This window comes from Syngnathus typhle, linkage group LG7, assembly GCF_033458585.1.
Source record: "Syngnathus typhle isolate RoL2023-S1 ecotype Sweden linkage group LG7, RoL_Styp_1.0, whole genome shotgun sequence".
Classification (NCBI taxonomy): domain Eukaryota; kingdom Metazoa; phylum Chordata; class Actinopteri; order Syngnathiformes; family Syngnathidae; genus Syngnathus; species Syngnathus typhle.
The window spans coordinates 957,678-980,802 of record NC_083744.1 but is presented as its reverse complement, the minus strand read 5'-3'; the positions used below and the strand labels follow the sequence as shown (position 1 = coordinate 980,802).

General features: G+C 46.3%; 1 protein-coding gene across 3 annotated transcripts in view; it reads right to left on the bottom strand.

The window, feature by feature from the left end:
* Window positions 1-3,355: 3,355 nt before the first annotated feature.
* tat (tyrosine aminotransferase) overlaps window positions 3,356-23,125 on the bottom strand; it is a 56,441-nt gene continuing 36,671 nt past the window's right edge. For all 3 annotated transcript variants that reach the window (XM_061282084.1, XM_061282085.1, XM_061282086.1), the window contains 5 exons: window positions 12,520-12,672; window positions 9,044-9,172; window positions 7,985-8,068; window positions 4,836-4,934; window positions 3,356-4,739 (listed from right to left, as the gene is read on the bottom strand). In XM_061282084.1, coding sequence (XP_061138068.1) covers window positions 4,599-4,739; window positions 4,836-4,934; window positions 7,985-8,068; window positions 9,044-9,172; window positions 12,520-12,672 — 606 coding nt within the window. In that variant the 3' untranslated portion in view covers window positions 3,356-4,598. The remainder of the gene's footprint in view (window positions 4,740-4,835; window positions 4,935-7,984; window positions 8,069-9,043; window positions 9,173-12,519; window positions 12,673-23,125) is intronic.

The window sequence follows — 23,125 nt, the reverse complement described above, 5'->3', positions numbered from 1 at the left end:
ATTAGTACATAGATTGAGAGTAGACGCAGGAAGGGAGGGGCGAGCACACAGACACTGTCAGTACCCCCCCTCACAAGGGACGGCTCCCGACGTCCCTAAAAAACAAAAACCCCAGGCGGCGAGCGGGGGTGATGGAGGGAAGCGCACCAGTCCAAACGACCTCACTGGCCTATGGCAAAGTCCTAACCGTGCTCGGTGGCAACTCTGGGGACATGAACCGGAATCGGCGGCTACTCAGGGACATGAACCGCAATCGGCTGCTACTCGGGGGATACGTACCACGATCGGCGGCTACTCGCGGGAAACGAACCGCGATCGGCAGCTACTCGGAGGACACGAACCGCAATCGGCGGCAACTCTGGAACACGAACCGCAATTGGCGGCAACTTTCGAACACGAACTGCAATCGGCGGCAACTTTGGAACACCAACTGCAATCGGCGGCAACTCTAGAACACGAACAACAATCAGCGGCAGCTCTAGGGACACCAACCGCAATCGGCGGCAACTCGGGGGACAGAACCGCAGAGCCGCAATCGCCGGCATTTGGAAGTCCGGACCGCGATCAGCGGCATTCGGAAGGCGGCGCTGTGGCAGCAGCAAGAGCCACCACACGCCGCAGCAGTGGGAGAGGGGCCAGAGACGATCGCGGGTCCGACGCCGCTGGCTTGAATTCTGGCGACGCCCGCGGGTCCTGCGACACTGGGGTGGAGCCCGACGGCAGCCGCGAGTCTGATGGCGCCAGAAGCACTCCGATGGAGGCCGAGGTTTCGGCGTCGTTGGAGCGAAGTCCAATGGTGGCCGCGGAGCCCATGGCACTGGAACAAGCTCGGACGACGGACGTGGATTGGGCGTCGCGGACGGGAGCTGGTGGTGGAGGGGGGTCCAAGCGCTGGTCGCTGGAGTGGTCGGATCATACTGTCACGGATTGGATGGAGCAGGGCGACCAAATGCAGCCTGGACCAGGGTTTATTGGAGGAACTCAAAAGACAGACTCTGCAAACTGACATGACTTAACAAAACAATAACTAGACTGACTGACCGGAACGTGAGACAAGAAAACAACAGGACATGGAGACATCAAGACATAACGACAACGACAACACAATGATCCGATGGGGAGTCAAAGTCAAAGTCAGCTTTATTGTCAATCTCTCCACATGTCACAACACACAAAGAGACCGAAATTACGCAGACAGGACTTAAATACAAAACACGAAACCCGAGGCAGGTGACCGCGATTACATTGATTGAGGTGACACAGGAGGGGAGGGGCGACGCGAACAGAAACTATGGAAACCTAGACACATAGAAAAACTGGGGATGAGACGTGACAGTACCCCCCCCCCCCCCCCCACACACACACACACACACAAGGGACGGCTCCCGACGTCCCAAAAAAAACAAAACCCCAGGGGGGGGGGGTTAGCACACCAGTCCGAATGGCCTCAGCGGCCATGCCAAAGTCCTAACCGCACTCGGCGGCAACTCTGGGGACATGAACCGCAATCGGTGGCGACTCTGGAGACATGAACCGCAATCGGCGGCGACTCTGGGGACATGAACTGCAATTGGCGGCAACTCTAGGGACATGAACTACAATCGGCGGCAACTCTGGAACACAAACCGCAATCGGCGGCAACTCTGGAACACGAACCGCAACCAGTGGCAATTCTAGGGACATGAACCGCAATCGGCGGCATACGAAAAGTCAGAGCCGCAATCAGTGGCGTTTGGAAGTCCGGACCGCGATCAGCGGCATTCGGAAGGCGGAGCAGTGCGCAGCGGCAAGAGCCACCACGCGCCGCAACAGTGGGAGCTGGGCCAGGGATGAGCTGGCTTGAAATCTGGTGACGGTCGTGGGTCCGGTGACGCTGGGGTGGGGCCCGATGGTAGCCGCGGGTCCTGATGCCGCCGGAAGGAACTCTGATGGCGGCCGTGGGTCCGGCGTCACGGGTGCGAAGTCTGATGACCGTCACGGAGCCAATGGCTCCGGGAGGAACTCCGATGGTGGCTGCAAGTTCGGCGTCGCTGGAGCAAAGTCCGATGGCGGCCGCGGAGCCCATGGCGCTGGAACAGCCTGCCCCATCTGTAAATGTATTAAGTTGTCTAACCGTCCTCCGGCAGGGATGCTCTAACCCACAGGTGTCAAACTCAAGGCTCAGGGGCCAGATGCGGCCCACCACATCATTTTATGTGTCCCGCGAAGACAAATTGTGCATCAAATTCGTGTGTCATTACTAGAATTGCAAATTGTCTTCACTTTTAATAATATCTTTTCTTTTAATGTTTGACCAGTTTTTACCCGTCTGATTTGAAAACGAGTTATTTGTCAGTTTGTATTGTTGCTTTTACTGTATATAATATGAGGTGCTCATACATTTATTTGGGTTGACAGTCATAAGGGCCCTCCAAAAGAAGCTATGACTACAATGCGGCCCGCGAAAAAAATGAGTTTGACACCCCTGTTCTAACCCATGCCAGTTCCCCGGCGACCCTGGTCTCATTTGTCTGTTGATTTTTGTCACGGGTCTTCTGCCCTCCGAGGGGAACACAGTGGTTCTCACGGTCGTGGACCGTTTTAGTAAGATGGCGCACTTCATTCCCCTGCCTAACCTCCCATCCGCAAAGCAGACTGCGTCGATTCTGCTGCGGGAGGTGTTTTGACACCACGGCCTCCCGCAGGAGATTGTGTCGGACCGCGGACCGCAATTCGCTTCCGCCTATAGGTTAGAGTTCTGTCGGCTTCTCGGCCAGACTTTCCTCGGGATTTCACCCGCAGTCTAATGGGCAAGCGGAGCGCCTTAATTAGGAGCTGGGCAAGTCTCTCCGGTGTATGGCCGCCGGAGATCAACGCGAATGGGACAAACAGCTTCCAGTTCGGCTACGGGCCTCTCACCATTCCACTGCATCTTCGGGTACCAACTGCCTCTGTTCGACCACCAGGAGCGAAGTGCGACGTGCCCGTTGGCCCTGGCCTATGTCCGCCGCTGTCATCGGGCCTGGGTGAGAGCCCGGGTGTCTCTCCTCCACACAGTTTCTGGCTACCCTCGCCAGGCAAACAAGCACCGAACGCCGGCCCCGGTGTACAGAGCGGGGCAGCGAGCGTGGCTCTCGACGCGGGATCTGCCGCTATGATCGGAATCTCGCAAACTGGCGCCCCGCTTCGTAGGACCGTTTCTGATACGCAAGGTAATTAGCCCGTCCACCGTCCGTCTGCACCTTCCAGGCTCCATGAAGGTCCATCCCACGTTCCACGTGTCACGTGAGTGGCCCGTCCATGAGAGCACATCGTTTTTTTCTTTGATGATTTTCTTCCAGCGCATAAACCAGATTTACCTCACATTTGCTCAGAAGATTGCTTAGGCCTTTATTATGTTGTAGCACGAAAACGACACTACTCTTGAGAATCTAAACATGCACAGAAATTCCTGAAACTTTGCAATTCCATCAAATCTGGAAACAACATCACTATTTTAAAAATATACTTTTACAAATATATTTTACAAATGACACATTTTTAACGACTTAGCCCCGGTTGTATGTTTCACCAACGTCAATTTTTGGGAGGTATATGTAACAGACCATGATCTCCAAAACCATCTGTTAAAGTCCACCATTTTGAAATTTCTTTTGTAGAGGTCGCTTATTGATAAAATAATAATTTAGAGTTAATTGCACATTTGAAAAATATGGGTTTGTTGCACTCTCCACAAATTTTGAATGAAACAGCCCTGCTGAACGTTTCACCAATATCTAACAGAAATTGGAGACATACAATAGCTCAAGACCTACAAAAACTTTCTGGAGCTCTTCTCTAAACTCAATGGAAAGTCAGCCATTTTCTATTTCCTTTCAGATTTTGCCTGACCGTTGGCATTTTAGAGAGCTTTTGTCCTGATTTACTTCATAAAAAATAAAATCCAATTTCAATGTGTCAATATTCCAACATGCCAGTGCTAGGGCTGCAAGGGCCCAAGCTGTTTGCAGCTGTAATATTATAAATGTATTTATATTCGATAATTAATGCAGTACCGTATCGAGAAATACTTGAATGTCATCGCATGCATCAAGGCACCCTAATTGGTAAAAAAGTGATGAAATTTGTTATGGGCCAATGTATATTTGTAACTTTTAAGCGGTGGTGACCAAAATAGTAGCGTCCCTGCCCATAAAGTATGAAAAGAAGTTTTGTATTCTAAAATGTAAAGGGGAGAAAAAACATACTTTAAAATAATTTGAATAATATAGAGAAGCCAAATGAAGCACTCTGTACAGAACAATCATGAGACATCTTCAAAATAAGAGGATTAAAACAACAGTACTGCCATATGCATGGTCTGCAATCCCAAATCCTAAAGACTAAAAAGTGTAACTATCAATTAGATAAATAAACAACAAACAAGTGTTTACCATCTGGTACATACGTAATGATATAAATAAAAAATATTCAAAAGACATAGTATTTAGGTGACCATTGAAAATGTAATGACAACAAACCGCATCTGAGGTAAGCATGTAAACTTGGTCTTAATGTAGATTCATGCTCAGTATGTGCAGTTACATGTTAATTTCCATCCCATCACAATAGCTGGACTCTCACTGATCCAGGGCGTTATTATTGTGACTGCCTGGCCGGTAGTGGTGCAGGCAAAACTCCCGGATCCTACCACATGCTTCCATCATCATCTGCTCTGGGACTGTCACCACAATGCGGAAATAGTTGGGGTACTCAAAAGCCTGTGAGAAGAGAAGAAATGAATGCACTGTGGCTAGTTATGGGATATTTTTACGACAAAGGATGCCAAAAAGTTCTTAAGGTGCATGAGAACGTACTGTGGCAGGCAGACAGAAAACTGACTGCTCGATCACTAGCCGTTGAGTAAAGTCAACATCATTATGACAATCTGGAAAGCTCTTTATGTCGATTCCAATCTGAAAACATGCACGCGCGCGCGCACACACACACACACACACACACACACACGCGCACACACACACACACACACACACACACACACACACACACACACACACAGAGTCAGATATCTGTCGAACACCAGAGCAAACCCTCAAATTTCACACCAAAATTACAATAGCTGGGGATAATTGAAAACTGGACACAGATATGGATACCTACAGTATATAGTATGAAACACTGCACAAACCTGTTATTAGCTATCAAAATGTACAGCTCTTGCATCAAAAAGATTCAAATTTGATCATTGGTATTCATCACAGTCACTCAGTGAGGGTGAGAATGTGAGCGAAAATGATTGCCTGTCTGTACATGGGAGTTGTGAAAAATATTGGCCAGTCCAGGGTGTGATCTTCCATTCTCCCAAAGTCACCCGGTATAAGCTCCTGCTCACTCACTCACCCGTGAGCACGTTAAGTGGTATAAATGGATTGATGCATTATGCACACAAACAAAACACAATAAACATTTTTAAAAATAACAAGATCGATACAAGAGCTGTATATAAAAAAACACCTTTACTGAGATATCAATGCTCTAATTTTAATTTTAAAACTATTAATTATTTATTTTTTATGGTTGTAGTTCTGCAGTGTTGTGAAATGGTATACAGGTAGCGACTGCAGTGTCAGGAAAGGTCATTTTCTACCTCGACCTAGAAGTTCAGTTCACAAATTTTAAAATGAACTTGTTCAGATCATAGTTCATAATTGAAATTATTTGAACTATAAATTCATTGTTCCAAATATGAAAAGTTTGTAGTTCTTTTCTTCACCCCAATCAAAATTTAAAAAGACAGGGCCATTGAAAATGACTAAAACAAGAAAAAACAATCTCATTAAGTGGTTCAACGACATTGAGAGCACGACAATTTTTCATAAAATTCCTGAATGCTCTCATAGGGTACATTATCGTTGCTGTTTGACAAGAATGAGTGGGGCTGCACGTCGCGTGGCATTTGAGTTTACATCGACTGAAGTGTCATTGTGTCATCTACGCGTCTCCAAACACAAGTTGCATTTTAAGTACGCACGCGCCACGCAACTGTGTGTGGCCGGGGTTGCCAAACTGTTTTTCCACGACTAATCAAGCCTTGTTTACAGTGTATTTAACAGTGTTTTATTTTGAAGTCTAAGAAGAGCAAACTTGAACAAAAATTAACTGCTCTTCAAAACCGTTCATTGGCTCCAGGCTCATTCTGGGGTGCCCAAAAACGTTCACAAAGCAATAATGCGCAACGTTCAGTTCATTTGTCCAAAATATGAATACGAGTTCATGAACTTTTGTTCATTGAATGTATTCAGCTACAAAACTGGGTAGTGTCATAGTTAAATCTGTATTTAAATATTTTGTCACCTCATTTACGTAACTACATACATGAGAAATTCTGAATTTTAGAAACGGGCCTATTGGTCCGTGTAGTTATTCACCATAAACAAACCTAAAATACAACCAAAATGATAAATAAATTGTTAAAGAATTTCTAATATTTACCTGACATAGCTACTAAAAGTGAGCATTATTTTCTTTGTAAAGGCAAATTCTTCTTCAAATCTCAGAAGAATGCTCAAGTGATCATAATGATAGTGTATGTTTTACAGTTTTTACTGATACTGTACTGTATAAAACAGTGCAACATTTTGGGCCACCATTATTTTTTTTAAACAGTGTTGTTAGCAGTGTCGTAATGATTACCAGAAGGCCCTTAAGTTTACGTTCAACCTTAAACAAGTCTGAACAGCAGCATTACGATTAATAAAAGTTTGTGGGTTTGTCTTTATGGGTGTGTTTGTCCATCTGGGCTACTTCCACATTAATACACATGGGATGCTAATACAATTCTGGTGGTTGGGTGGTTCCAATTCAGATATACCGTATTTATTCTAATTATCGCCCATATTCTAATAATCGCCCAGTGTGTGTTAGTGATGACATAAACAAAAAACATTGATACCTCTAATGATCGCCCATGTTGCTAAAAATTCCCCCCAAAACGTAGGTTTTCCTCCACGACCGCATGCTAACGTCATTGCGCAAGTTTAAATATGACTAGTTTTACAGCACGTCGAATGTCCCTTTTAAATTGTTTTTCTCCATAAACTATGATACAATTACACTCGTCACTCCGCTACAATATCCATCCATCCATCCATCTTCTGAACCGCTTAGTCCCCACAGGGGTCGCGGGTGTGCTGGAGCCCAGTCGACGTCGGGCAGTAGGCGGGGGACACCCTGAACTGGTTGCCAGCCAATCGCAGGGCACACAGAGACAAACAACCATTCACACTCGCACCACACCTAGGGACAATTTGGAGACTTCAATCGGCCTACCAAGCATGTTTTTGGGATGTGAAAGGAAACCAGAGTGCCCCGGAGAAAACCCACGCGGGCCCGGGGAGAACATGCAAACTCCACATAGGGAGGGCCGGAGGTGGAATCGAACCCGCACTCTCCTAACTGTGAAGCGGACGTGCTACCCAGTGCGCCCTAGGCTACAATATCCTCACACAATTACGTTATCGGGGCGTGCGCTCGAACAATAAAATCGCAATAACATGACGTGCGCAACATGTGATGTGCGACGGTAACGTGTCGCATCGTCAATTGACGCACCCACTGTTAGAGCTAGATCAAAACAGCCGGTGTTCTAGTGCTAGTGCCCTGAGCGATAATTAGAATAAATACGGTACTGGTTGGTAAAATGTAACTTGTCTCTTAGCGTACCCATTTGTTTTGTGGACATTTGTTAACTCATTCTGTGTGAAGCCCTTGTGTTCTATTAGATAAAATTTTACAAGATATTGATTGCTATAATAAAAAAGTCACAATATAAACAAAGCTCGGGGTGATGTGGCCAAAGAATTTTGCACAGTAACTACTGTAAACATACCATAACTCTGACATAACATAGTTTTTTTTATAAAATAGAATTCTGATGCAGTACACAGTAATAAACTTTCCTGTGAGTAAAAATCAGTGCATTTTCTTTTTTCACAGCAATACTGACCATCAAATACATGGCTCCTGAGGGCATGATGGGGTTCAAGCCAGGTACAGTGGACAGCTCCTTAAAACAAATCTCAGCATTGGACTGTGGAAGGAAAAGAAAAACACTGTTCATGACATCATTGGGATGAAGTGCAATGTTATACCAGTCACGGTGGGACTTCAAAAATGTTGTTATTTTTGAGCCACTTGGCAATTCCTTAACTATTTTCCTTTCAAATTGATTAACTACAATTTGAATGAGCTATTCCAGAGTTAAACCTGTCACTACAACTCTACATGTATTGTTTACAACACTGTCTTTATTAATTAAGACACTATCTCCCTGAGCGGTGAATGCTTGCTAACGTAGCGAATTCAGATTTTTCATTTGGGTTTGCAGAATGTTGCAAAGATGCCCGCTGATAGTCTTTACTTGTCGAAAACAGTTGTGCTTTTGCAAAGGCAGGTTCAGGTATTTTTTCCAACGCATGCTCAAGTGCAAGCAGTTTGTCCCCTACTACTACCCTAGTACAAAGCTTTCTGTGCTGTGTGCAAAATTATTTGGCTGGATTACTTTCCTTAGCAACAAAAGTTAAAAAGAAGAAATTGGACAGGTCTCAAGACAAACTAGTATATAAAATAGTGTATTTATTTTTATTTTTTATCTATTTATTATTCAGCTAGATAGGGTTGGCTGTCTAACGTCTTCTATTTGTAATTTAATTGTACACATTGACTGTAACACATCTAACCAGTAATAATTGCTGTTTAGCAACTTTACAACATGAAAATGCCACGCTACCTACCAAGGTGGGGATGCAGTGAGTCTACATTTGAATCTTGCTAGCAGCCTCGACATCACATAGTGCACCTTTAATAATAAACGCCAGCAGGGCAGTTAACCTATACCCATAGATATGCTAAAGTCTTCCGTGACTAAACCACATTGACGTTTACATTCTTCTGAGGTATTATGTCTCAACAGTTTTTATTGAATTCCAAATTGTACATTCAAGGTGTTAACACTGGAGGCACTGTCTTAAACTGTCACTATGTTGCAAATTTGCCTTCTGTTTACCTTAATGAAATGAATGGTATCATCATAGAAACCCAGACGTGTGTTGTTGAGGATTCCCTCCAGCGCACCCTGGACAATGGTGCAGGGTCCAAGAATACGTTGGGTAAGCTTTCCGAGGCCATGTCGAATCTGCAGATGTTACACAGTGTATACAATGTGAATGTTTTGCTTCAGTCTACATACATGGGCAATACAATTTAAACTCACATCATTCATTATTAGTATTATAAGTCTCCTGATAAGCACCTGTCCTTTTCTTTGTAATGGAGTAAAATATACAGTATATTATATATATATAAATATCAGTGGCCAGGGCTAGTCTTCACGTAGCTGCCTGACAGCGACAGTTTGTGGCTTAGAACCATAACAGCTTACCTCCCAGTAATCAATCACTTTTCTTTTGGGTGGGCATCAAATCCCTGGTTTTCCCTTTTCCACCTCTTCTCCCACTATTACTATGAGGAGAAATTTGTGGCAAAAATATTCACACAACTATATCTACAATTTTTACACGTGTTTTAGATTAAGGCATTTGTGATTTTTACGCGTTTTTCCTATCCACAAATATAATTGTGATTATCAGACTTTGTTTTTTGTCCATAAAATAGCATTGTCTGATTTTTAAGGAGTTTATTTGCAAATTAGGGTGGAAAATAAGTATTTGGTAAATAATGAAAGTTCATATTAATATTTCGTTATATACCCTTTGTTGGCAATGACAGAGGTCAAACCTTTTCTGCAAGTCTTCACAAGGTTTTCACACACTGTTGCTGGTATTTTGGCCCATCGGGCAGTAGGTGGGGGACATCCCAAACCGGTTGCCAGCCAATCGCAGCACACACAGAGACAACCATCCACACTCGCACTCACCTAGGGGCAATTTGGAGTGCTCAATCAGCCTACCACGCATGTTTTTGGGATGTGTGAAGAAACCAGAGCGCCCGGAGAAAAAACACCCAGGCACGGGGAGAACATGCAAATCACACAGGGAGGGCTGGAGGTGGAATCGAATCCACACCCTCCGAACTGTGAGGTGGACTAACGAGTGCTTCACCGAGCTGTGTTATTTTATGTATTATTTTTCTATGTTATTTTCAACTAAAAACATTATCCTTAAAAATTACTGTTAAAACATTCCATAAAACACATCCAAGAAAGTACGGGTAAAAACAGGTCATTTTTATGTTAAGTATAGTTTTTGCATTTGCCTTTCAATAAGGAAAGGGGTGAGGGACGACAGGAGAGGAGAGAGGATCCGGCTCCTAACAGAACAGCCCATCCAAAGTCTCGGCAGGGAGTATACACCGTTTTTTTTCCATGTATAATGCGCCCCCATGTATAATACGCACCCTAAAAATGGCATGTTGATGCTGGAAAAAAGCCTGTACCCATGTATAATACGCACCCAAATTTTGACTCCTACTTAAGTCCGTAAACGTAAAATTATTTCAGAAATTCATCTTTGGGAACAACCGGATGTTATTCTGCCGGTCAGTATCACTGCGCATGCGCTAGCAAACTCGATAGCGAAGAAATGTTTCGGATTTGTGTAGGGTACATTGTGACAGCAAACGAGCAGGTGATCGAGCAAGCGTCTGATACGAGAGCATTGTGTTCGTATGGAGCGTGTTTGAAGTGAACAGCAGAGAAGAAAGCGCATCTGTAAAGGCGGCCTCCGTATCATATCCGGATATAAAAAATAAAAATCTTTTTTTTTTTGTACCCATGTATAATGCGCACCCCAGATTTTAGTTTTCCCTGTTTCCCCTCCCCCACCGTCTGTTGTCTTCCGGGTTAGAGCACGCTGGCGTCAGATTTCCGTTATTTGTTTTTCGTTTTCCCGTTTTCAGTCCACCCGTCTCTTTTATTTTTTCGTGTTGTCTTCCGTCCACCTCGCTTCCCCGCAGCTCCGCTCTCACCTATCTGTCTCCTCTACCAACTATGTTAGCCAGCTAGCCAACAGCCAACTGGACAAAACCACCACCAGATCCTCCTGCCTCCCGACTCGGAGCCTGTGTCCGCCTGCTGCGGACTCGACGGCAGCTCTGGCCCGGTTCTCTGGCCTTCCGTCCGGCGTCCGCGGGGGACGGGCTCCACTCCCTGCGGGCTCGCCAACCGTGGCTCTGCTGTGTGCCGCCGTGGTGCGTTGGGGCCTGCCGTTCGAGCGGGTGCCGTCGAGGTCGACTGGCATCACCACCTGGTCCACTGCTCCTTCCACACGAGGCTGGGATCCTTCGCCGTCGCCGCTACATCTGTCCGGCATTTCTCTGATGGCTCACCCATCTTCTCTTTTTGGACTACCAATCCCCCGTCACCCCCACCTCCCGTACTGGCAACCTCAACAACCTCCGCTCCCGCCCCTCCTGCTCCTCCATCCATCCCCTTTGCACTGCTGACCGATGTCCTGTTAACTATAACCTACTGTCCCCCCCCCCTACTCTTTTTTTCTTATTCCATGTAAAGCGTCTTTGGGTTATTGAAAAGCGCTATATAAATTGAATGTATTATTATTATTATTATTATTATTATTATATAGGACAATAAATTAGTTAAACTTTGCGCATTATACATGGAAAAAAACGGTAACTAATAAAGTAAGTCATAATCCAATTTAGCTATTTTTCAAAACAAGTAATCGGTGATGTAACTATGTTACATTAAAATCATGAAATCGATATTGTAACTAAATTACTTTTTCAAGGTAACTGTGTCAACACTGTCTCTAGGACCCGAGTTGCCTACCCCTCACAGAAAACTACTCACCACTGGCAGGTAGTGACTAACTGATGTTGTAAAATGTGCTGATGCTTTGGAGCTTGTCTTGGGAAAGAGTGGGCGTGACAAATTAAGCCCCAATTCGGGACAATCATGTAACCATTGACAAACAAGGCCTCTGATTGTGCAGGTGATGTCATTGCTTTGTTCAACGTTACTCCATTGTAACATTGGAGAGACCTTGTGCCGTTTTGTAGATGTTGACAGCATTTGTTGTGAGCTTCAGGTTAGTCGGCGAGTTAGAGTTGCTCTGTGCCTGAGAAAAGATTACTCGGAGTGTAGAAGTACTTGAGTGTGTGGTCATTGTATCTTTATGTTTAGTTGCTGCATGTCATATCACCTGTATAATAAAGGTAATAAGGCTCTTTAAACCATTGTGTCCTGGTTTGAAAACCTTCAGGGATTTGGACTTTTTGAACTCATTTCCATTTATACTCATAAACAGTCTGCTTATGACTTACTATTATTTACTTTAAGCGAAGGTAAACTATACACCGACTGCTAAAACTGAAATATTGCTACTTTTGGTCGTCTTGTTCAGCCTATAATCTTATTTAATTCTGTATATTTTACTGCTTTGTTTTGTTGACCACTTGATGGCATCATGGAGGTAATAAAGCACATTGACACTTCAAACCGTGTGCATACCAATTGGCTGGAAAGCCTCAGTGGTTCACAAGGCTTCATTTCGCCATCATTACCTCAGGTCCAAAGATGTTTTTTCTGTCGTGGATGAGGATCCATCCCAACCTCCAACCGGGGACTAGCCAGCGCTTAGCAAGGCCACCACAAGAAATGATTGGTACATCACTGCTGAGAGATGCCAGGGAGGGGCAGTCACAACCTGGGAATACCTGAGGAAAATCAAACAAAAAAAAGTTCAGTGTTGCATTTGCTCGTGGGATAATTTTTTTTATATAAATACAGAAAAACAAAATGTTCTTTGAATCTTTCGACTCTACAAAGCTTAGTATTTATGTTGGTAATGAATTTCAATGACCTCACAGAACATTCAAGAACTGTAGAAACATAACAATTGTGACTGGGCTGTCACTTAAAAGGGAAAATGAAGCAGGGCCAACAATGGCACTTACAATGGGGCAAAAAAGTATTTAGTCAGCCGCCAATTGTGCAAGTTCTACCACTCAGAAGATGAGAGATGCCTGTAATTTACATCACAGGTACACTTCAACTTCGAGAGACAACATTTAAAAAAAAATCCGGAAAATCACATTGTGTGATTTTTAAGGAATTTATTTGCAAATTTTGGTGGAAAATAAATATTTGGTCAATAACAAAAGTTCATATTAATACTTTGCTAAATACCCTTTGTTGGCAATGACAGAGGTCAACGTTTTCTGTAAGTCTTCACAAGGTTTTCACACACTTTTGCTGGTATTTTGGCCCATTCCTCCATGCAGATCTCCTGATAATTACTATTAGCACAGCAAGCATTAATGATAAAGAATTGGGAAAATATAAGAGTACATCTATTGCTGAAGGATGAAAAACTTAGCAACTGGTGGTTCAATGTCTTGCTCAAAGACACTTCAACGTGCTCACAATGGCTGAGGATCAAATCCGCAACTTCTGGGTTGGTAGAAGACCACGCTATAACTGTGCCATGCCAAATATATATAATATTGTAATTTCCCACACTAGCTGGTCTTTGAATGGCCCATACTTTATCGCGAGAGCTTAAGTGTGATTCTGGAGTCGGTACTCGGGAGTTGAAGAATAAAGAACCGCCAGTTTTCTGTTCAGCACACGGCGTGGCCTGTTTTATGTCAGGACGACATTACATGGTGTCAGAAGTGGGATCAGCCTTTACCGAACCGAGATGTCCAAGTTTAACCCTCCGTCGGAGTTTAACTTCGCTCGCCCGAGTGAATGGCCGGAGTGGAAGCAGAGATTCGCACGCTACAGGCTGGCTACGAAACTGAACGCAAAAAGCGGTGAGGTCCAAGTTTGCTCACTGATTTACGCGATGGGTAGTGAAGCAGAGAAAATCTTCGCCTCGTTTGAGTTCGCGGGGGAAGACAATAAGAAAGACTATGGAGTTGTTCTTGGAAAATTTGATGAATACTTTATACCTAGACAAAATATAATACACGAAAGGACGTGCTTCTACCAACGCAACCAACTACAAGGAGAAAAAGCGGAGGCGTACATAAGAGTCCTGTATGAATTAGCAGAGAACTGTGACTTTGGGGACAAGAGGGACGAGTACATTCGTGATAGGCTCGTTGTGGGCATAAGGGACAAGGAGTTGTCGCTGAAACTACAGCTCACAGTAGACCTGACGCTGGCGCATGTTATACAGCAGGTACGACAGTCTGAAGAGGTCACCAAGCAAATTAGCATGCAAGCTAGCGGTCTCCCACCGGAGCTCCAGGTCGCAAGTGTTTCCGCAGAAGGACGTCGGAAAGGACCACACCAAAAGTCCACACAACGTACTCAAAGACAGTCCACAAGCTGTGGTAGATGCGGCACACAGCACTATGAAAAGAACAAATGTCCAGCAGCTAGAAGTGTATGTAAAATGTGCAACAAAAAGGGGCACTGGGCTCGTGTATGCCGTACCAAGGTTGTGAACGAACTCAGTGAAGCCACCCAGTACCACTTTCTAGGTGAAGTCACTGGCTCAGCAGACCCCGAGAAATGGACCGTCACACTGGACATTGCAGCGATGCCTCTGACCTTCAAAATAGATACAGGAGCGGATGCAAGCGTCATTGGAGACAAAACATTCAGTCTACTCAATAAAAAGTACAAACTAACCCCTACCACAACACCCTTCTCAGGACCCGGAGGTCCACTCCAGTGCTTTGGGATGTTCGAGGCAAACACAGAGTACAAAGGAAAAAACTACACCTTTCCAGTGTACGTGATAAAAGGGAACAGCTGCTTGCTCAGTCGCACAGAGGCAGTCAGGATGGGTTTGGTGAAAAGAGTAGAGGAAATCAGTGCTGTGTTCGGAACTACTGGATTGTTAAAGACAGAACCAGTAAAGATCCTTCTCAAAGAAAATGCACAACCATACGCAGTCCACGTGGCCAGAAGAGTCCCACTCCCACTCATGCCACTCGTTACGAAGGAGTTACAAAGACTAGAAACCGAAGGCATAGTTGAAAAAGTAACCAAACCGAGTGGTGTGCGGCAATGGTGCCGGTCTTAAAGCCCAACAAAGTTGAAGTAAGGTGCTGTGCAGACTTGAGAAAACTAAACAAGGCCGTAGCACGGGAGAAATATGTGTTGCTGACAATGGAAGAGATAATGCCAAGGCTCTCAGGATCCAAACTGTTCACATCCCTGGACGCTGCGAGTGGGTTCTACCAGATCCCACTGCATAAAGACAGTCGCAAACTAACCACCTTCATTACTCCCTTCGGGAGATATGCTTTTTGCAGACTTCCATTTGGAATATCGAGTGCCCCCGAGATTTTTCACCGCAAGATGGCAGAGACACTACAGGGGCTGGAACGTGCAGAGGTGTACATGGACGATATATTGGTCCACGGAGAGACAAAGGAGGAGCACGACAAACGCTTGGAGCAGATCCTCAGTGTCATTGAGGAAGCCGGACTGAAACTAAACAAAGGCAAGTGTAAATTCAGACGGAGGCAGATTAAATTCTTGGGACACATCATTGATGAGAACGGGGTGAGGCCAGACCCAGCAAAGGTTGAGGGGATTGAGAAGTTCCCTAAACCCCAGAACGTCGCTGAGCTGAGACGATTTATTGGTGTGGTCAACTACCTAGCAAAGTTTGTGCCTGAAATGGCGACAGTTGGACAACCACTCTATGAACTTCTAAAAACCAGTGTGAAATGGCTTTGGGGTCCGGCACAGGAATCCTCCTTTCAGAGACTGAAATCAGCTTTGGCATCTGCGCCGGTTCTCACTTTCTATGATGCCAATAAACCCACAATGGTGTCCGCTAGAGATGCACCGATCCGATATCTGGATCGGATATCGGCCCCGATATCAACAAAATAGATGGATCGGATATCGGAAAATACAGCCGATCTGTGAACCGATACTTTCCTTAATCTATTGGGACGCGGGCTACGTCATACGTCAGCAGCACGTGTGCCGCATGCCACGAGAGTTTTCTAAACAAACGCAAACATGGAGCAAACGTTCGCTTCTCTTCCCCGGGTTGCTAAGCGGACGTCAAACCCTGCGCGTTCGCTTCTCTTCGGGTTGCTAATGGGACATCAAAGGCTGCGCGTTCGCTTCACTCCCGAATGGGGGGGGGGGGGGGCGGAGGCTAATCGGATGTCAAACGCTGCGTGTTCGCTTCTCTTCCGGGGGGGTGTTAATGGGACGTCAAACGCTTTGTGTGGCGGGCTCCATCTAGTGTGGAAACTGAGAAGCTGAGCTCAAGCTTCTTGTGCGGGCCATATTCAATTATGTTTTCAGAATTTGCTGCGGGCCAATAAAAACTGGACCGTTAGTTTGGACACCCCTAATTTAGAGCAAAGAACTGTGTAGTCTGCCTGATGCCATTGCCTTTGGTCTTTTCTGTTCCACATGTAGAGTTATGTAGCTTGTTAAGTCAACCATAATATCGGATCGGTATCGGGTATCGACCGATAAGCAAAGCCACGGTATCGGTATCGGAACTGAAAAAGTCGGATCGGTGCATCTCTAGTGTCCGCTGACGCCAGTAGCTATGGGCTCGGAGGAGTCCTACTTCAGCGACATGGTGAAGATTGGAGGCCAATCGCTTATTGCTCCAGGAGGCTTCGTGATACTGAAACAAGATACGCACAAATAGAGAAGAAGTGCCTAGCGAGCGTCTGGGCATGTGAGCGCTTTGAGAAATACCTGATCGGACTAGAGACATTTACATTGATCACGGACCACAAACCATTGGTGCCTTTGATGAACAATAAGGACTTGGATAATGTCCCACTAATGTGCCAGAGACTCTTGATGAGACTGATGCGTTTTAATGCAGAAGCAGTATACGCACCCGGCAAGACATTGGCAGTGGCGGACGCACTATCAAGAGGGCCCCTTGAACAAACCGGTAACGAGCAGCTGGAGGAAGACGTGATGGTGCACATCGGAGCAGTCATCAACCACCTCCCAGCAACACCGCACAAGCTGCAGCAGATAAGAGAGCACACCGACCTAGACCCCCAGCTACAGCTAGTTAAACAGTTTATTCAGAAAGGCTGGGCAGATTACGAAAGACAGGTTCCCGAGGCAGTTAAAGATTTTTACAAAGTAAGGGGGGAGCTGTCTGTGGTAGAGGGGTTGGTGGTCAGGGGAAGCCGGATAGTAATTCCTAGTGTGATGAGATCTGAGATGATAGACAGGATTCACGATGGTCACCAAGGTCTAGTGAAGTGTAGAGAGAGGGCCAAACAATCAGTGTGGTGGCCAGGGATCTCAAAATGCATAAACAACAAAGTTACTGAGTGTGATTTCTGCACTGCAACTAGGCACACAGAATAAAGAGCCACTCATCCCAACAGTATTGCCAGACAGACCATGGCAAAAGATAGGGGTGGATTTATGTGAATATAACAAGCAAGCTTACTTGGTAGCTTCTGATTATTATTCTCGCTATCTAGAGATTCTGAACTTGCCCACAACCACAACCACTCAGGTTATAAGTAAGCTAGCTGCTACTTTTGCCAGGTTTGGGGTTCCAGAGGAGCTTGTTAGTTATAATGGGCCTCAGTTTACTTCCGAAGAGTTCAGGAGGTTCGGCAGAGGATTAGATTCTATCCACACCACATCTAGCCCGCATTACGCTCAAAGTAATGGTCATGCAGAGAGGGCAGTGCAGATAGCAAAACGAATTCTTAAGCAGGAAAAAGCCCTTTTAGCTCTTATGGTTTATAGGAGCACTCCCACTACTTCTACAGGTTTTAGCCCAGCGGAGCTGCTGATGGGCCGCAAGATCAGAACCACGCTGCCCATCCTGTCTGCTAACCTGGATCCAAGGTGGCCCAACAGGGAGGAGACGCACTCTGCAGATGCTGCGGCCAAACAGAAGCAAGCATTTTCTTATGACCGCAGGAATGGTGTCCGAGTTCACTTACCTCCACTGAGTTCTGGAGACAAGGTCCTGATGAAACTGGACAATGAAAAACAATGGGCTACTCCAGGAATGGTACAAGGTAACAGTTCTGCACCCAGGTCTTATGTCGTGACGACAGCCCAAGGAGGTTGTTTTAGACGGAACCGCCACCACTTATTGAAAGTGCCTGCTGCTCCCTTACTTCCAGCTATCAGCGGGCCCCCGCAAGATCTTTCGCCCAAGAGTGGGGACGACGACATTATTACAACCTCTGAGACATCACCAATGACTGAGACAGTTACAATCACTCGCTCAGGTCGAGTGAGTAAGCCTCCACCAAAGTTAGATCTGTAGTTAGAAAAAGGGAGAAAACAAGTTAAAGTTATGCTGTGTTCAAATAAGCTGTTTGATGCGGTGTTAAGATACTGTTATTTGTGTTATATAACTTAGATGCGGAAAGCTTTCATATGGGAAAACAAGTCAAAGTCAAAGTCAAAGTCAGCTTTATTGTCACTCTCTCCACATGTCACACCACACAAAGAGACCGAAATTACGTTTTCTCTATCCCACGGTGACGAGACATATAACACGATAGACATACAAGTACGCGACACAATATAAAAACAAGAAGGCAAAAATTCAAACAATAAATAGTAAGAGTGATGAATAAATAATAAATAAACAGATAACACAATAGATAAGAGGAGCAAAACGGAGCCAGCAAGCATAGCGCAAAAGTACAGGACGCTACGCAGAACGGGGAAGCAAGTTCAGGATCCTAACAGCCTGGAGTATGAAGCTGTTGTTGAGTCTGGTGGTGCGGGAGCGCAGGCTCCTGTACCTCTTCCCAGAGGGCAGAAGATCGAACAAAGAGTGAGCGGGGTGACTCACATCACTCACAATCGTGGTCGCCTTGCGGGTGAGATGGGAGATGTAAATGTCTTTCAAGGAGGGGAGTGAAGCGCCAATGATCTTACCAGCCGTGTTCACTATGCGCTGCAGGGCCTTCAAGTTGTAGTCTGTGCAGCTGCCACCCCAAACAGCAATACAGCTGGAGAGGACGCTCTCAATGGTGCCACGGTAAAAAGTAGTCATGACGGCCGGAGGAGCGCTCGCTCGCCTGAGGTTCCGCAGGAAGTACAGGCGGCGCTGGGCCTTCTTTGCCAGTGATGCGGTGTTGGTGGACCAGGAAAGATCCTCACTGATGTGCACCCCCAGGAACCTGGCGCTCCCCACTCTCTCCACCACAGCACCGTCGATGGTCAGCAGCAGGTGTTGGGTGTGACCCTTCCGGAAGTCAACAACAATCTCCTTGGTCTTGACGACGTTCAGCAGGAGGTTGTTGTCCCTGCACCACGTGGTCAGAAGGTCAACCTCCAGCCTGTACTGAGTCTCGTCTCCCTTGGTGATGAGACCCACCAGAGTCGTGTCGTCAGCAAACTTCACTATGCGGTTGTCGCTGTAGGTTGCAGCGCAGTCATGCGTCAGGAGGGTGAAGAGCAGCGGACTGAGCACGCAGCCTTGGGGGGCCCCCGTGCTCAGCGTGATGCTGGCGGAGATTTTGTCGCCCACACGTACCACCTGTGGCCTCTGACAGAGGAAGTCCAGTAGCCAGTTGCAGAGGTAGGTACTGACGCCCAGCTTGTCAAGTTTGCTGATGAGACGTTGTGGCACAATGGTGTTGAAGGCAGAACTGAAGTCCACAAACAGCAATCTCACATACGAGTCCCTCCTCTCCAGGTGGGTGAGGGCCGAGTGGAGGGCAGAGCAGATGGCATCCTCAGAGGACCGCTTGGCTCGGTACGCAAACTGGAAGGGGTCAATGGTGGGGGGGAGAACGGAACGGACGTGCTCCATGACAAGCCGTTCAAAGCACTTCATGATGATGGGCGTAAGTGCCACGGGGCGGTAGTCATTGAAGCAGGACGGAGCAGGTTTCTTCGGCACAGGTACGATGTTGGCAGCTTTGAAACACGACGGGACGATGGCCTGCTGGGTATGCTATAGTAATAATAACAAGGTTCTGTTGTTACAAGTTATAACCACTTGGTGGAGCCAAAGATAGACTCTGTTTATCAAAAAGAGGGGAAGATGTAATGAATGAACGAATACTGTAATTTCCCACACTAGCTGGTCTTTGAACAGCCCATACTCTATCGTGAGAGCTTAAGTGTGATTCTGGAGTCGGTACTCGGGAGTTGAAGAATAAAGAACCACCAGTTTTCTGTTCAGCACACGGCGTGGCCTGTTTTATCTCAGGACGACATTACAACTACTAGTACCAGATCGCGCTCCACGGTCAGTAAAGCCGCTTTTCGTGCGCTCGCGGCCCGCTGGAAGTCTAATAACGCTCCGTGATTTCCGCTGCGGAGCTTAAAAAGCGTTCGGCCGTGCGCTGCAGTTGCGCGATCGGAAAAAATTAACCTCCCTGCGCACTGAGGTCCAGTTAAATTTTGTTAAGTACATCAGGACTTTGAAAATATTTTCTAAATTTTAGCGACGGTTCTGTCACAATAATGCGACCACCGCGGTGCAGTTGCGCGGTCGGCGACGTGCTATGGTTGCGTGTTCGGTGGTGCGCTGCAGTTGCGCTGCAGTTGCGCTGCAGTTGCGCGATCGGACAAAAATGGATGCTGTTCTTTCAAGGGCTTACATCATTAGGGCTTACATCATAAAATGTGTCGGCTTATTTATATGTAAATTCCTACGTTTTCTACAAAATGATCTGTAACCCTGCCGTACCAATAAAGCATCTTTTCCAGGGACTTGGTGGGGGAAATTTCCGATTCTTGGATTAATCACGATTCGGTCGTGGAAGAAACGATTCGCAAACATCCAAATTCCGATTATTTAAATATGCCAAGTAAGGCGGAACTAAAATACTGTAAGCGCATTCTCCAAGACGCAATGCGGAACGGACCGAGAGCACAGTGGCACACTCAGCACACTTCCGCAGTACACTCCTCCAGAAAAAACAAACAAACATGGCTGAGCCTGAGATATTCAACCCACTTTGCTGAGAGATCCGACCTGCTCCTGAAAATTTAAAAGCAGGCGTGCGGAATCATTTTGGATTCTACAATGTTGACGAAGGAAATTAATTGGACAAAAGCTACGTTGTATGCAAGATTTGTCGCGCTAAAATAAAATACTTTGGCAACACAATGAATATGAGAAGTCACACAGCACGATTCCACCCTACAGAGGAGGTGAGAAAGCCGGCTGCTCTGTTGCTACTAGCAGCCACAGAACCATTGAGGACGCTCTGAGTAAGCTGCCAAACACTTCGCAAAAGGCCAAGCGAATTACCAAAGGCATCGCGGAATTCATTGCAATGGGTTTGCAACTGTACTCGGTTGAGAAGAATCAGGGATTTCGGAGAATGATGGAGGCAACGGAGCTGAGGTACGTCATCCCATCCCGACGCTATTTCACCGACACGGCCGTCCCGGCACTCTACAAGCAGACTACGTAAAGCAGAAATAACTGCATCGCTTTTGAATGTAGACTGAGTCGGCGTTACATGTGATGCGTGGGCGTCTGTAGCCACCGAGTTATTTGTTACTCTAACAGCGCATTTCATAACTGATGATTGGGAGCCGAAAGCACATGTGCGTCAAACAAGAGCAATGCATGAAACCCACATTCAGTGAGACAAAAAGAAATGTGGAAAAAGTGCATCATATATGTACATAAATTAAAAATGCATCAATCATCGTTTTATAATCGAATCGTAGCCTCTGAATCGTAATCATAATCGAATCGTGAGGTGCCTCAAGATTCCCACTCCTAGACTTGACTCCTGTCCTCTCAATGGCCAGCAGAGCTAGGCTGCTTAAAAGGCCTTGGCCCATGGTATTGCTCGTGTAAGACTTGAGTCGCTTTAAACAGGAGAAGCTCCTCTCAACACCTGCAGATGTAGCTCCAATCGTTGCCATTAATGACAATTTGTTTGTGCACTTGTGCACTTGAGGCATTGCACTGTCCAACTCCATGTCTTTCAGAAACTGCAAGAAATCACATAGCTTTCCTCTGTTGCCCTGCAAGTCCTGGTTTTAATGCAGGACTTTTAACAAAGAAAATGTCACGAAGAGGATTAGGAAAGTCAAGTCAACTCTGAACAGAATGACAATTAAAAAATGGGTGTCCGATGGGCATGAGAAAGCCCAGCATTTATTTAATGACGTTTCGTTTTGGTGCACTTTTTGCTTCCCTATTGAACTCGGTGAACGCTCAACGTCTGAACTGTTTAAAGCACTGTGAAGCTGCCGGAATGAGTGAGAGGAAAGCCATGTTGTTACCAGTGATAAGCTGATTCTGAACAAAAGTTCAGCGCGATGTAGTGCATATTTGTCAATGACGGAGTCTCTGGCTGGAAAGGAGCTCGAGCTGGTGTGTGAGGGAGAAACGTTCCGACCAGACATAGTCGGACTTGCCTGCACACATAGTTTGGACTCCGGTACAAGCCCTCTCGAGAGGGGCTGGACTCTCTTCCACTCTGGAGTTACTCACGGTGAGAGACGTCGAGCAGGTGTGGGCATACTTATCGCCCCCCGCCTGGGTGCCCGCACATTGGGGTTCACCCCGGTGAACGAGAGGGTAGCCTCCCTCCGCCTTCGGGTGGGGGGACGGGCCTTGACTGTTGTTTGTGCCTATGCACCAAACGGCAGCTCAGAGTACCCACCCTTCTTGGAGTCCCTGGAGGAAGTGCTAGAGAGCGCTCCTTCTGGGGACTACATCGTTCTACTGGGTGACTTCATTGCTCACGTGGGCAATGACAGTGAGACCTGGAAGGGCGTGATTGGAGGAACGGCCCCCCCGATCTGAACCTGAGCGGTGTTCTATTGTTGAACTTCTGTGCTCGACATGGATTATCAATAATGAACACCATGTTCAAACATAAGGGTGTCCATGTGTGCCCTTGGCACAAGGACACCTTAGGCCACAGTTCGATGATCGACTTTGTAGTCGTGTCATCCGATTTGCGGCCACATGTTTTGGACACTCGGGTGGATAGATGGGCGGAGCTGTCAACTGACCACCACCTGGTGGTGGGTTGGCTCCGATGGTGGGGGAAGATGCTGGTCCGACGCACTGTGAGGGTCTGTTGGGAACGTCTCGCAGAATCCTCTGTCAGCAAGAGCTTCGACTCCCACCTCCGGCAGAGCTTTTCCCATGTCCCGGATGAGGCAGGGGACATTGAGTCAGAGTGGACCATGTTCCGCGTTGAGGCAGCCGACCGGAGCTGTGGCCGTAAGGTGGTTGGT